This window comes from Pelodiscus sinensis, chromosome 20 (genome assembly GCF_052426305.1).
Source record: "Pelodiscus sinensis isolate ZL-2025 chromosome 20, ASM5242630v1, whole genome shotgun sequence".
In the NCBI taxonomy this organism is placed as follows: Eukaryota; Metazoa; Chordata; order Testudines; family Trionychidae; genus Pelodiscus; species Pelodiscus sinensis.
The window spans coordinates 30,460,299-30,475,978 of NC_143071.1; the positions used below are offsets into that span (position 1 = coordinate 30,460,299).

Sequence of the window (15,680 nt, forward strand, 5' to 3'; positions counted from 1 at the left end):
TGCCTGTGCCAGGTGCAAGCCTGCCAGCACCCAGCCAGCAGACCCTGCACCTGGCACGGCACGAACCAGCCACCCGCTGCCACCCAGCCCTCCACCTCTTCCCGGGACCAGGATGGCGGCTGCCGGGAGCCTGCCCAGGTCCACAAGAGGTAGGCGCCCACCTGGTCTAGTGCGGAGATCGTGGACCTCATCCACAACCTCCGCACTAGGCACAGGAAAGTGGCCATCTAGGGCAGGATAGATGCCAGCCTGGCCACCCAGGAGCAGGTGTGCATGAAAATCAGGGTGGTCCAGTGAGATCCCCGACCCTGAGCTTAGAATGGTTGTATTGGGTCAGACCAAAGGTCCATCTAGCCCAGTAGCCTGTCTGCCGACAGCGGACAACACTAGGTCTAGATGCACTAATTCGAATTAGCTTAGTTCGAATTAACTAATTCGAATTAAGTTAGTTCGAATTAGTGCTGTAGTGTAGACATACCCTAAAATACAGTGAATGTGACACTAAAATACTAATGAAAATTGCTTACATTCATTATACTATTTTAACCTTGGTGCTTTTGCATTTCTTCCTTCTTTATTTCATCTCATAACTCACAGTTAAACCCCATATCTCACACCACATACTTCCTCTTCTCCCTTTGGGTTTGTGACAAATCCATGCTTGCAGATGGGCACAAGCCCCCACAAGCTTTTCTAAATCTTTAATTTTTCATGAGAAAGACAACTGGTTACATAATTAATGACAAAGAAATTAACCCCCAAATTAACCCTTTTAACATTTACACATGGGTTGTGAAGCAGGTGATTTTTGCAGGGACAGGAAAGCACACAGTAGTGATCACTTGATTTCTTAGTGTTGGCATTTAACTGCAGCTCCTCAGGTGTGTGGTGGTGGGTTTTCACTGGAGAAAAGGAGGAGGTAGGTACAAGGGACTGGAGAGAGAAGAGACGGCTCTGGTGCAGGCAGCAGAACAGGGCATATGGAAGCACATGTTTTTCAATAAGAAGTGTGTTAAAGTTGTATGCAAAGTATCCCCTGAACTGTGCATTTCCTGGTTCTTCTGTGGTGGCTGTCCGCCTGTCACATGCAAACCCCAGTATATTAATCACACTACTTGTTTTGTTCTCTCTCCACTTCTTCCATTGTCACTAAATCTTGTTCTTAGCAAGAGATGCTGTTGTGTGCGTAGAACCTCTGCCCAGCCCATCCTTGAGAAGAGAACCACTGGCAACCTTGAAAAAGTGGGATAGGAGATCACATTGGTTCTGGAGCCCCAATCCTCACTCTCCCCTAGTCTAGAAGGTCTACACAGAAATGTTCTCTTCCCATGAGGTGAGCTACTGCTGGGCAGCAGTGGGCTACCACCGGGGGAAATGCTGGCAGAGCCAGGGGAGAGCTGAGAGCTGGAAGTGGGGCCCGGGAACAGATGGAAATGCTGTTGGCAGAGAGGTGTAACGAGTGGCACTGTGTCTTTGTACAGAGTTATTCAAAAAGCCTCTACTGGTGCAATTCCTTGAAAATGTGGCTCTTTCTGCCAGCTGGGCCCAGGTGTCATCAACAAGGCAAAAGTGTCTTTTCCTACAAACTTTTTCATTCAGCAACATTACATCCACCCAGGATTCATTGTGCTCATGAGCATGGTGGCACGCCAGTCGGGTCGCCTCTCTGCGGTCATCTCACCCCATTGCTTCATCCTCACCAGCTTTTTACACTTTCTCCATTGAGGGTAACAGCTCTTCTCAGAGTGGAGAGGGCATGTGGACATGTTAAGTCCTACAATTTAGAGACACATGAAAAAGTTGTCCTGGTTTCACCAAAGGTGAGCTTTTAACCCTATTTCCTGACACTGACACCTGCCCTGGGTGGATGCTCTGTTTCAAGGTTAAATGAGGCTATTCCTGGTTAGCTTATGGCATGGAGGAATGACGCTTTCAGGAGTCACAGAGCCTTTGCTAAATAAGCAGCAGCTGTCCAAATGCTTGTAAAAACAAACAATCTCTCTCCACAAATCCGAATGAGCCAAAAGGTGACTTCTTTAGAAAACTCACAAATCCATTTTCTGATCATCTGACCACTTGTGGAGTGAAGAGTCAGAGAAATAAATAGTTTCCCTCAGGCCAGACAAAAGCTTTCCCTCTCCCCTTTTCTTTTTGCTCTGTTTATATTTTTCTTTCCTCCCATTCCCTCACTGCGCAAAGTCTGGGGCCTCCACTCTCCACCATACTAGTCCATGGGAGCAGCAGATTTTTTTAAATGACAATATCTCATGTGCCTAACCAGAGCTGGTTCCGTATTACAGTAGGCAGGAAATGTTTGATTTAGTACTGGGGATGAAGCCTGGATCAGGTCTTTCCAGAATCTGATGCTACAGCTCATTTAGGGCTTGTCTATGTGATTGCTGCACAACAAGCCATGGTGTCAATCTAGACAGTAAGGCTATGTCTACACTGGCGCGATCTTGCACCAGAGCTATGCAAATGAGGCTAAGCATGGAATATTGCCAAGCCTCATTTGTATATTAATGAGCCGCTATTTTACGGAAGAGGCTCTTGCACAAGAAGGAGCTGTACACTGCCCCTTCTTGCTCAAGAAAAACCCTCTTGCGCAATGCCGTTATGCCTGAAAATAATCAGCGTAACAGCATTGCACAAGAGAGTTTTTCTTGTGCAAGAAGGGGCAGTGTAGACAGCTCCTTCTTGCGCAAGAGCTTCTTCCGCAAAAATGGCAGCTCATTAGATATGCAAATGAGGCTTGGCAATATTCCATGCTTAGCCTCATTTGCATAGCTCTGGAGCAAGATCACACCAGTGTAGACATAGCCTAAAAGCGGTGAGGAGTCCTGTGGCACCTTATAGACTAACAGAAGTGTAGGAGCGTAAGGTTTCGTGGGCAAAGACCCACTTCATCAGATGCATGTAGTGGAAATGTCCAGAGGCAAGTATAAATAAGCTGGCCAGAATCAGGCTAGAGATAACAAGGTGAATCCAATCAGGGAGGCTGAGGCCCACTTCTAGTAGCTGATCTGGAGGTGTGACTACCAAGAGAGGAGAAGCTGCTTTTGTAGTTAGCTAGACAGTCACAGTCTTTGTTTAATCCTGAGTTGATTGTGTCAAACTTGCAGATGAATTGTAGCTCAGCAGTTTCTCTTTGAAGTCTGATCTTGAAGGTTTTTGCTGCAGGATGGCTCCCTTTAGATCTGCAATTGTGTGTCCAGGGAGATTGAAGTGTCTCCTACAGGTTTTTGTGTAACCTAATATCTGATTTGTGTCCATTTATCCTTTTACATAGGGATTTAAAGCTGTGGAGCAGGCTCATTCTGCTCTCTGTAGGCGGTCTCCATGCCACTGGATGGGACAGTGCCACCCCCAGCAGGTGTGTGGGTTACAACAGCACCAGCTTGCTACGCAGTGACGGATTATTTGAACACTGCTCCAGGGCAAGGAAAGTCCCAGTGTGCTGCTAATCTATACGCTACAGCCCAGGCCTGTGCACTGGAGCAATGTGCACACAGCGAGTTGCTGCCAGTAGATTAGCGTGCTGTAGATTCACATCCAGGTTTGCTGTGCTTTAATCCACCATGGAGCCCCGCCCTTACACGCTGCACATAAAGCTAAGAGAGAGGCTAACTTATAAGAGTGCTCGCACCTCTGTTAGGAGAATAACAACCCACTAGGTAGGAACAATTTTCATAAGTTAATGCCTCAAGGGATCAAGCAAAATTGATTACTTAATGGAGGTGGCCTTCTGCTACAGGTGGAGAAAGGTTGCCCAGTCTGGGACCCTTTCTGCCCCCTTATTGAATGAGTGTGCTGTCTTTATCCAGATCCCTTTTTCTAGAATGAAGCCCACGAAGGAGAGAGACTAGTTACCTGGAAACAGAAGGGGTACGACAGGCTACCGAGAAGCAGGCAAGTGGGTTCATTACAGCGTGACGGTAGGAAGGCTTTGAAAATTGGATCACTGGGTTGTTTTGATGATTGTGCTGACCCCGGGGTGATTCTGTTTGCCCTTCCATGGGAGCTGTCAGATACTAGAGTGAGAACCCCAATGCAAAGGGCAGCCTTCTCCGTCCCACACCTCCTAGCACCACATTGCCAATGTATAGGAAAACTTTTTACAGTTTTTTCAGAAATAATTACAGGCTTCACATCTGATTAATAAACCCATGTGTTTTAAGGCTAGTGGGGACCATTAAGTTCATTATCTAGCCTGATCTTCTGTCCTGCACAGGCCATAGAATTTCAACCAAGCAGTCTTCCTCGAGCCCAGTGATGAATTTGGCTACAATAGATCTCCCCAAAAGGCACTCAGTCTTGGTTTAAAGAGGTCAAGAAATGGCAAATCTACCACACAAAAATAATGGGGGATTTCAGCTACCCCATATTGACTGGGCACATGTTGCCTCAAGACCAGATATGGAGATAAAGATTCTTGTCACCTTAAATGCCTGCCTCTTGGAGCACTGAGTCATGGAACCCAAAACAAGAGAGGCAACTCTTGAGTTAGTCCAAAATTCAGCATAGGATTTGGTTCAAGACATGAATATAACTGGACCACTTAGTCATAATGCCCATAATAGAATTCAATTTAAAATCCCGGTGGTGAGGAAAACTCCACAGCAGTCCAACACTGTAACATTTTAATTTCAGAAAGGGGAGCTACAGAAAAATAAGGAAGTTAGTTAAACAGAAATTAAAAGGTACGGTACCAAAAATGAAATCCCTTCAAACTTCATGGAAACTTTTTAAAGACCCCAAATTAAAAACAAACAGTAAAAGACCCCAAAATGTCCTACTGACTAAACAATAAAGTAAAAGAAGCAGTGAAAGGCAAAAAGGTATCCTTTAAAAGGTGGAAATCCTAGTGGGGAAAATAGAAAGGAGCATAAAGTAATAGCAAAATAATGTTAGGTACAAAGGCGGGGATGTGACTGATAGCTATAAAATCATGGAGGAAATCATGGAGTGAGGAAAGCAAATAAGGAAGTGTTATGAACTCCTTTTAATAACACAAGAACTAGGGCTCACTAAATTGAACTGAACAGACAGTAGGTTTAAAACAAAGAAAAGGAAGTATTTCTTCACACAATGCACAGTCAACCTGTGGAACACTTTGCTAGAGGATTTTGTGAAAGCCAAGATCATAATAAGGTTAAAAAAAAGAACTAGATACATTCCTGGAGGATAGGTCTATCAATGACTATTAATTAGGTTGGGCACGGCCGGCCCTGATCACTTGGCGGGCGCACATAAGTGCCCCTGCAGGCGCTATGGTGCCCGCGGGCACCGTGTTGGGGACGACTGCCCTAGATTCTGTTTGTCAAAGGCTGGGAATGGGTGATGGGATGGGTCACTTGATGATTCCCTGTTCTGTTCACTCCCTCTGGGACGCTGAAACTAGCCATTGTAGGTACATCTACACTACAGAGTTTTTTTGGAAAAATCACCGTTTTTCCGAAAAAACTTCACTTACATCCACACTGCAGTTGTGTTCTTTTGAAAGAAAATTGAAAGAAGAGAGAGTTTTTTCTGGCACTGGTAATCCTCTTTCTATGAGGAAGAAGCCTTTTTGCAAAAGAGCATTTTTGGAAAAAGCTGTGTGTGGATGGGGAGGAGGGAGTTCTTTCACAAGAAGAGGAAAGAGGAAAAAGCACAGGTGCCCTGGTGACCACTCCATCCATAGTAAACACAGCTGAAATGTGAGATAGCACCCATTCAGTGTGGATGCTGTCTGTCGAAAAAGCAGATTGCTTTTTCGATGTGCTTTGGCAGTGTAGACGCTCTCTTTCGGAAGAAGTTTTTTCAGAAGATCTCTTCAGGAAAAGCTTCTTCCAAAAGAAGCCTGTCAGAAAACAGGACTCTGGGCTAGATGGACCTTTCGTCTGATTCAGTCTGACTGTTCTTATATTCGATTAATGAAACAATGGACTTTCTATGAGCTTGTGTTGTCCAGGAGATTGGTGGGCAGTACAAGATGCACATTTGTGGGGAAAGTTTGCTCCTTGGAGTTTGCTGGGGTCACTTGGTAATATAGCTCAGGAGTGGCTGGCCAGAGCATGTGTTGCTGACTTGCCTGAGGGAATTGTTTGTGTTAACCATGGGAGTGTGGAAATAGGAGGTGGAGTCTTGAGGAGTGGGTATTTTTGTGTGTTAGGAGGTGTTTGTGGATTAAGCATGTATTTGGGGAATGTCTGTACCAAAGCATGAATCATCTTTATGCTTCAATTGATTTTCTTCTGGAAGGACAATGCAAGGATAGGAGAGGCAGCAGAAGAATTTTGGCTGATATGGTCCCTGGGTAACACCCCCATTAGTAAGTAACACGATCTTTTAGGATGTGAAACATTTCTATGGGCTGAGCTCTGTCACTCAAGTATTTGCTCTATTTACTGATGAGATCACATGGAATGTTGGGGGGGGGGAGAAAGAACAAGGGAAAGAAAGGAGATCCTTATCACAATGGGGAAAGGAGACCTGGTTTAATAGAGTGGAGAGAGCCAGAAGGGTCTTAAAGCATTTCTTCATAAACTTCACAAAAGCCGCGAGGTGGATAAATATCGTTCTGACAATGTTCTAGGTGAGAAGAATTGAGAGCAATACTGAGTAATCTGCCCCAGGACATTCCAAGAGTTAGTGGAAAGCCAGCAATAGAACTTTGAAGCCCTGGATCAGTTCTCTAGCTGACCCATTAGGCCAAATTCCCTTGTCAAATTATTTATAGGCGATTAATTCATATAGCCGGTAAGACATCAAAAATTTCTAATTATATCTAGTCATGTCAAATGACAATTATGCCTTTAGTTAAGTATGCCAGACAATACTTTGCCAGAGAAAGGTTAGCCAAAAATGCTTTGACTGAAGATCTGTTGCGAATGCAGATCAGACCTTATAAAAGGACCCCTGGGAAAAAATTTGCCTTGTCCTTACACAGAAAGCTTTAAGGTGAGCATACGGCAGGATCTAAGTTTTTGTAGAGGGGAAATTTCCCCCTGCATTCCACACATCTGCCACCAGCACTCATGTCCATGAGGGATTGGCTCTGTTTTCAAATCTGCTTTTCAAGTTGCCTATGTATCTTCAATGTGTAATTTATCACTGGAGTTTCATTCAGTAGTAAGAAGCAAATTTCTATTTTTTTGTTTACAGCACTGGTCAGCTTCGATCCTGCATACAATCCATTGGATATCAAAAGAGGTAAGACCCTGATTTACTAATTCCAAGGGATAAGAGACTATGCAGAGTGGGATTTCTGTAGAGCTGAATGGGCACTTGCTCCACCATCATCATCATCATCATCAACAACAACAACCATGGGCTCAACGCCCGTTGGTGTTTGATGCCTCCCTCACTATTTCCTTCCATTCCACGTTCTAATTGATAGTATATGTGTTAGTTGTAGCTTCCTGTTGGTAGCCAACTTATCGACCCAACCCCAATCGCTCGATTGGTATCGTGGACCTTGTTTAACTGGGCAACGTCCGAGCCGGCATCTTTTATTAGTTAGTTGTACTGGCATCAGATTTCATTCATATTGTTGTTTTACAATCAGCACATTGACACTTATCTGACCAACCCTCCTCCTTTATCCAGGCTTTGGACTGGCATGAAACTCCTAAAGGTTTCATGGCGGAGTTACTTGATATATCTGCTAGTAGTTATGCCCATTGTCCAAATGCATTGAGTCCTGTGCTTGGGCTGTGCTGCCTATGCCAGTACAGGTCTCCAAAGTAGATGGAACTTGAAGCCACTGACAGCTGGTGCTTCTCAATCTGAGTGATCAGTTCTAGATGTTAGGTCTTTAATATCATTGTATCCGAAGTGACTAGAGCCCTCCAGCTGAGAAAATATTGTGAAATCTTACTCTGTTCCCCCCCTCAGACACAGGTATTATTATAATTATCACTTTGTCAAGAATTGGCTATATCAAACTTACTGAAATGTGTCATTTGAAAATACAAGCAATTTTGTAACATGTACTACAAAGGCTTGATTCTCACTATTGCTCAGAACTCAGCCATTCCCTGCTGTTAGAAATCCAAAGTTTATGTAAAAACCTAAGAATGATTTAGAATTCCAAGTCCTATTTTTGAAAGTATTGGTTTTAATGATTTTTGTAAATTATACTCTGGTACATTTACTACTGTACTAAGTGTGAGAATAAATTAAAATAGAACATTGACAGTTCATTTCAAAGCTGTGTTATTCATGATTTTGATTGTTCACTTTGTTTGAATCACTGAATTCACACAATTCAGTAATTCACAATCAGTCACCAGTTATATGTGCAAAGTAGTAAGGGTCTTCTCCATAGTCTGAGCCCAGATTGTTATACATTGCTCTGCTTTGCAATGCCTAACTGAGCCAGAAGTCAGATGCCAGCAAGCCAATGGCTCATCATCAGTCTGGCTCAGTTAAAGCAGGTCGGTTTCATAGCTAACACTACACAAGGGAATAAAGTGGGAGCATCATGTCTGGTTAACTTGGACTACCCCAGCCCAATGGAATGGGGAGCCAGTCTGCTGCTAAGTGAACTCAAGGTGGCATTTAAGTGTGAGAGTAGGCAGGACTCAGACCTTCAGGACTGTAGTTCATCACCTTGCCCCTCATTCTGCATGCCAGTGAGGAACTTTATTCATGCTGATTTTCAACATAAGTTTTTGAACAATTTACCCAGATTAAAGCATCCCACGGGTAGAAAATGTCAGAGGTAGCCCAACTGATGCATCAGTGTAACATTTTCTCCTTGTCAGAGCTCACTGCCGAGGGGCCCTAGATAAACTGCAGCCATGTCTTCAGACTCTGAGATGGCCGTCTTTGGGGTGGCAGCTCCTTTCCTCCGCAAGTCAGAGAAGGAGAGAATTGAGGCCCAGAACAAGCCTTTCGATGCCAAGACATCGGTCTTTGTGGTGCATCCCAAGGAATCCTTTGTCAAAAGTGTACTCCAGAGTCGGGAAGGAGGGAAGGCCACAGTCAAGACGGAAAAAGGAGAAGTAAGTAAAACTAAGGGGTAAAGAATAGCATTTTGTTCCTCCTGTGTCCTAGCTGACAAAAATGGGTCCCTTGTTTCCTTCCAGACGTTGACTGTTAAGGAAGATCAAATCTTCTCCATGAACCCTCCCAAATTTGACAAAATTGAGGACATGGCAATGATGACCCATCTCCATGAACCTGGTGTCCTGTATAACCTCAAAGAGCGTTATGCAGCCTGGATGATCTATGTAAGTACACGCTGAAGCCTTCCTGTGCCTCCCAAACTAACAGCTACACTAAACCATGTGGAATCCAATTGCCTTCTCTCCCTTTCTTTCAGACCTACTCAGGCCTCTTCTGTGTCACTGTCAACCCCTACAAGTGGCTGCCAGTGTACAACCCAGAGGTGGTGATGGCCTACAGAGGCAAGAAGCGCCAAGAGGCCCCTCCGCACATCTTCTCCATCTCTGACAACGCCTATCAGTTCATGTTAACGGGTGAGCGGCTCAGCCATTTAAACGTGATTATATGGTGAAAATTTTAAATGAGGAATCACAGTGACTGAATTTTAGCAGAATTAGGTGCATGCACCTGTGACATATGTCTGTGAGACATATTTTCTTCCTATCCATCCTCTGCATGAGTACCAATGCAAATGATACATTTCTGCACTTATTTTGTCTAAAAATCAACCCCCTAACATATAGGCAAAGAGACTGGAAGGGCTGGTAGTAATAGGCAATGTAGTTCAGATGAAAATTATTAATTCAAATTTGTACTGAAACTAACCCAAGACTGTGCCCAACACTTGATTCTATCTCTGACCCCAAATTTCACACAGACCCTTTTTAGTGTTCTGGAAAGTTGGATTACTTTTTCTTAAATAACAACCAAAAAAACCAAACAGCCAACTAATCAAAAAAACCTCTGAAATTTATTTACAGGTTTCCATCGGGTCTAGAACAAAAATGCAAAATGCTTTGATCAAATGTTGGTCTGATGGTATTTTCAGCATAGCAGGATGAACACACTAGTATGATCTCATGTATTGTCAGTTCCAAGAACTTTGAGTGAACTTGCAAACTTAGTTGTTTTTTAGTTCAGAGTATTTTTTGCATAATCATTTGTCTTACAGAAATGTAAGTCGTGATTGAATTTCTGAGTAATAGAATTTGGTGAATGAAAATGTATATAAATTGGTTCTGACAGTCCATGAGAGCTCAACTCAAAATCTAGATATCATGGAATTGATTGAAACAGAAAGAGAGAGAGAGAGAGATAAAATAGTTCATGAAAAAAATAAATGTGAAGCAATTTTATTCTAAAATGAAATGAATTTTTACTATTTCTTCCTTTCTCTTTTTTTCTCTTTCACTGCTGAATACAGTAGAGTGGATGATCTCCTTAGCTTTATTTTATATTCATATTTTCATTTTGTTTTTTCCTTTTCTGACTTTGTAGCTTTTGGAAACTTCCTCAATTCTGGAACATTATAGAATAGTGAAAATGAAGGGTAGGGAAAGACTAGTGTTAAGATGAACAAAAGAAAACAGAAAAAGTGACCAAAAATCCCTCCAACACACTCTGGACACCAAAGTAGGCTCTCCTCAAAACTAATTTACAATGTTGATAAAAAAACAAAATCTCAGGAATTTGAAGAAGTGAGCTAGAAAAAGTGTCTAGTTTGAAGAAAAAAAGGCTAGTTTTTGTTGAAAAAAGTTTCATATAAAAATTGTCAGTCTCATGTTTACTTGAAACACATTTCAGTTTAGTGTTCCTTAGTAACTCTTTTAAAAATGGCTTTTGTTCTGTCTTTTCCATAGATCGGGAGAATCAGTCGATCCTGATCACGTATGTACATTTCCCTGCTCTGGTCTGTGCTGGCTTTGCTGCGCACTGCAAGGAGAACTCTTTGGTTATGTGTTCTTTGCTTTTCTGTTTGAATGGACAGTGGAGAATCCGGTGCTGGAAAGACTGTGAACACAAAGCGTGTCATCCAGTACTTCGCATCAATTGCAGCTAGTGGGGAGAAGAAGAAGGAAGAGCCAGGCAAAATGCATGTGAGTTGGAAACTGGAGATGGAATTAAATGCTCTGTTCTGAAACTGCTATCTACTTACAGGTCTATAACAACCTTAATTTGTCAATAATTATGCTTTGTAGGGGACCCTTGAAGATCAAATCATCAGCGCCAACCCCCTGCTAGAGGCCTTTGGAAATGCCAAGACTGTGAGGAATGACAACTCCTCACGCTTTGTAAGTGTCTTAGTCAGAAATGCTCTTGATTCCAGGTAAATGTTAGTATTGTATAATGTCTGCCACTCAAGTGCAGCGATGGGACAATGTGTATTCACGTTGTCCGTGTCTTTACTGATTTCCACACAGTGACAGATTAAACGTACAAATAAATGACCGACTTTGTAGCAGACAGACAAGGTGGGAGGCGTGATATCTTTTATTGGACCAACTGCTGTTGGTGAGAGACAAATATTGGAGCCACACACAGCTCTTCAACTCTGGGAAAGCTCCTTCCAGCAAAATGCCAGGCAGAACAGATTGTTAAGCTTAAGTAGTTAGCAGTTATTTCAAAGGGCCATTCAAAGTGCACTTCTGCATCCATAGGACAAAGTGAGCTAGTGGGTTACAGTTTGTTGTAATAAACCACAAATCCAGTGTTTGGGTTCAGTCTATGTTTGTTAGTGTCTGGCAAAGTGAGGAATGTAGGCTCCCAGGATAGTCAGTGAGGGGTTTTGTAAAGTGTCTACCCCCAGGGACTTGGGAGGTGCTGTTTTCTGTCGTTTTCCTGGCTGAGTTCATTGGAGAGCCCAGTGATTGTGCTTTCACCCATCCTTGCTATTGGGGCATTTAGTGCTCTGGCCGAGGCACCTCCCCTGTTGGGCTAGGCATGGATAGGATCCGTGGATCTAGAAATTACAGCAGACAAGCAAACACACACTCTACACATTAGATATGTCTACACTGGTGGGTTATTGCGCAAGTATGGTCATTCTTGTGCAAGAATCTGCAGAGCGTCTACACTGCCTGCCTGCTCTTGCGCAAGGAAATTTACAGTACGGCGTGGTAAGAGAGGGCTCCTTGCACAAGAGCTGCGCTCTTTTTTAACAGGTGTAAGCCCTCTTGTGCAGGAGCTCTTGTGCAAGAGGGCACTGTGGACGCTCAGCAGGGATTTCTTGCACAAGAGAGCATCCACACTGCCATGAGAGCTCTTGCACAAAAGCACAGCGCGCACATGGCAGTGTGGACATTTTCTTGTGCAAGAGTTCTTGTGCAAGATGTTGTTGTGCAAGAAGCTGCCAGTGTAGACATAGCCAGAGAGTCCTGATGGGTTGCCCTCCTCTCCTCTCCCAGTCCCATAGTTCACACTGACCTGTGTACACTGCTAGAGATCTACCATACGCATTTGTCAGCATCATCATTCACTTTCAAAATGAGATTCCATCCAAAGAAAATATATTACAGGAGTGGTATGGTAAGACTGGAAAGACCTCAAAAGCCAGGGCATGCCATAGTGCACGTGTGTCTGCATAGCTGGAGCTCTGCTCCTTTTGTGGGTTTATGAAGATTGAACTTCTGATTGTTTCTGAGATCCTCAAAGTGTGGGGCATGCCCCTCTAGGGAATGGTGGGGGACCATCTGGAGGAGTGCAGGGGGTCCTGGGCCAGTTCCAATGGGGATGGGGAAGGAGCACCACTCAGACCCTCCCTGTGCCCAGTTCTGCTCCAGTCCTGCTGCCACCATCATCTCTGGCTCCCAGCCCTGCACCTGGCCCCGTCTCCAGCCTCGGTGCAGCCCTGCATTTGGCTGGGGGCCCAGCTGACAACCCCCGCTGTGGCCCAGCTGTGTCTTCAATCCCGGTGCTGCACCAGCCCCCAGCCTTGGCTGTGGCTGTGTTCCTGCCCTCGGGCTGAGCTGGAGGCAGGGCTAGGAACAGAGCTGCCCGGCTGCCAGCCCCCACTGTAGCTTGGCTGCTACTGTGGCTATCATCCCGACCCCCAACCTCAGAGCCTGGCCCCGCCCAGACCCATCGCCAACCGTGGCCCCAGTCTCAACTCCCCTACCTCTACCTATCTTACCCTCCCGCCAGGCATCGACTCCAATTTATATTTATACCCCTTTGTCGAGCTGGATCTTCAAAACCCGAGCTTCCCCACCCGCCTAGGGAAAGAGTTAACCTAATGTCCAACCTAGACCTCACCCACTGCAACTTGAGACTATTGCTCCTTTTCCTCCAGGAGGGTGGAGAAGCGCTGGAATGGGTTGCCTAGAGAGGTGGTGGAATCTCCATCTTTTTTTTAAGTCCCGGCTGACAAAGCCCTGGCTGGGATGATTGAGTTGGGTTTGGTCCTGCTTGGAGCCTCGATGACTCCTGAGGGTTTCTATGGTTCTACGTGGTCTTCTTCAGTCTCTCCTATTGAAGCTGTCTCACTGTATCAATAATTAGAGTCATTGGAGTGGGTTCCTGGGTCTTCCGGTAGGCGAGTGCACTAATCCCCAAGCTGTGGAGACATTCTCAAGCTTGTGTTCTGTCAGGCGGTGAGGCCGGGAAAGAGAATGGCTGAATGTGATTCTGTAGCCTAGTGGTTATAGTCAGGAAATGGGAGTCCCAGATGGGAGAGCCTTTGCTCTAGTGACGCATTTTATCCAGAAGGCCACAGCAGTTACAAGGAGAGGTAAGGGAGCCACACATCAGAAGAGTCTGGAACCCAGTGGTTAACTCCCCTGAAAGGAGGTATTTGTTCAAAGCCCCTCTCCCCTCAAGCCCCCTGAGCACTGGGGGAAAGCTTGTGAGGGAAGTCCTTCCTCCCTGTTTGTTCTGTGTGAACTCATCTGAGGGGACTGATCCAGGAGGGGTGTCTGAGCACGTATACTGGATCTGGCCCCACATGTGAGTAGCACCTGCAGATTCAGGGGGGCAGCAGTGTGTGTGCTCAGAGGCAGGAACACAGGGGATGGCGAACTTTTACTGAAAAAAACAAAGGTGTCAAGAGAGTTTAGGAACCTACAGGATTCTGTTGAGGGGTTCGTGCATCATCGTGTTGATGAAACCAGGTCTCAAGTGCCTAAAACAGGGACTTGGCTGCCTGGGTACTTTTGTAAACTCAGTTCTTCCTTCTTCCCATGGGCTCAGTTTAAGTGAGCTGTGCAGTTCTGGCTACACTGGTCACTTAAGCATAGGTATTTTCTAAACATTAAATAGTGACATAGGCTAAAATATTATTGCATATTAATAATATACATCTGGGCTGTAGGTGTGGCCCCTCTGAAATAAAAGGCTAAACTCTCATTGCCTTCAGCAGGGCAAGGATTTCATCCCTAGTCTGCCTCAGAGAGTTTTAAATTAAATGACTGTTTTTTTCTATTAAAGGGTAAATTCATCAGAATCCACTTTGGTGCCACAGGGAAACTGGCTTCTGCTGACATTGAAACATGTAAGAAATGTTCCTCAAAGGGTCACGATTCTCTGTCTCTCTTTCTTTCTCATCGTGTATTTTTGTGTCTAATTGTATTTTACCTGCCTGGCTAGATCTGCTGGAGAAATCCAGAGTCACTTTCCAGCTCAAGGCAGAGAGAAGCTACCACATCTTTTATCAGATCATGTCCAACAAGAAGCCAGAACTAATTGGTAAGAAACGTTTAATTCTTTTGGTGGAAGCTGACACTGAGTCACACTCACTAAGGGGCTTGCTTACATGGGCAGTTATGGTTCTATCTCCACTGCATTGTTAGCCCAGGCTCAGACTCAGGTTTGAGCCCATCCCCTCCCATAGAGTTCATGTCCAAATCTGAGATGGGTCAATATGCCCTTAGGGATTGGTCCAACCTCAAGTCCCCTTGCGACTCTGGGCCAAGCTCCATCATTTCACAGTGTGGATGCAGCTCAAGCCTGGGCCCCCAGCAGCAGAGCATCTGGGTCTGTGAGCAGTATGGATACATCAGTGTGGTTCTGAGAACTAAGTCCATCAAGTGTAAATTGCATATGCTCAAACTTGGAAACACGGAGTTTGTAAGTGGGGTCAGAGACCTAGGTGTGCAATGGAGTGCAGAGTAGACCTACCCGTAAAGCCCTGTGTTACCGAGAGCAAGGCTGTGAATGTAGATGTGACCAAAGACCAAACTGTGTGGCCAGTATCTCTGCTTGTTTTCAGAGATGCTTCTGATTACCACCAACCCATATGACTTCCCTTTTGTGAGTCATGGTGAGATCACTGTAGCCAGCATCGATGACCAGGAAGAGCTGATGGCCACAGACGTGAGTAACACTTAAGAATGATTATGTAGAGTATTAACTTTACTAGACAAGAGCTTTATGTTAATGATTCTGTTGGCAGAGTGCCATTGATATCCTGGGCTTCAGTGCTGAGGAAAAAACAGCCATTTACAAGCTGACTGGGGCTGTCCTGCACTATGGAAACATGAAGTTCAAGCAGAAGCAGCGAGAGGAGCAGGCGGAGCCGGATGGCACAGAAGGTATTAACAGAATTTACTTTCTCAATAAAGCAAGCAATAATCAAGCTGTAGATGAATTATGTCAAAATGTTAAGCCTTAGTTTTCTGTTCTGTCTGAGAAGCCTCTTAAAAACATCCTTTATTTGTGGATGCTTGGGATACATTTTCAAAGGCACTGAGTGCTTAAATACAGCTGACTTCCAAAGAAGGCTTATTTTGAATTTCATTATTTTTATGCCTGTA

The 15,680-nt window shown here is 44.6% G+C and overlaps 1 protein-coding gene across 1 annotated transcript in view; it reads left to right on the plus strand.

The window, feature by feature from the left end:
- Nucleotides 1-6,839: 6,839 nt before the first annotated feature.
- Nucleotides 6,840-15,680, plus strand: part of LOC102454405 (myosin heavy chain, skeletal muscle, adult-like) — a 36,579-nt gene continuing 27,738 nt past the window's right edge. Inside the window, exons 1-12 of the mRNA XM_075903410.2 lie at nucleotides 6,840-6,942; nucleotides 7,147-7,194; nucleotides 8,751-8,990; nucleotides 9,075-9,218; nucleotides 9,311-9,467; nucleotides 10,794-10,821; nucleotides 10,922-11,030; nucleotides 11,133-11,225; nucleotides 14,356-14,419; nucleotides 14,515-14,613; nucleotides 15,137-15,240; nucleotides 15,320-15,458. Of these exons, the coding sequence (XP_075759525.1) occupies nucleotides 8,787-8,990; nucleotides 9,075-9,218; nucleotides 9,311-9,467; nucleotides 10,794-10,821; nucleotides 10,922-11,030; nucleotides 11,133-11,225; nucleotides 14,356-14,419; nucleotides 14,515-14,613; nucleotides 15,137-15,240; nucleotides 15,320-15,458 (1,141 nt within the window). The 5' untranslated portion in view covers nucleotides 6,840-6,942; nucleotides 7,147-7,194; nucleotides 8,751-8,786. The remainder of the gene's footprint in view (nucleotides 6,943-7,146; nucleotides 7,195-8,750; nucleotides 8,991-9,074; nucleotides 9,219-9,310; nucleotides 9,468-10,793; nucleotides 10,822-10,921; nucleotides 11,031-11,132; nucleotides 11,226-14,355; nucleotides 14,420-14,514; nucleotides 14,614-15,136; nucleotides 15,241-15,319; nucleotides 15,459-15,680) is intronic.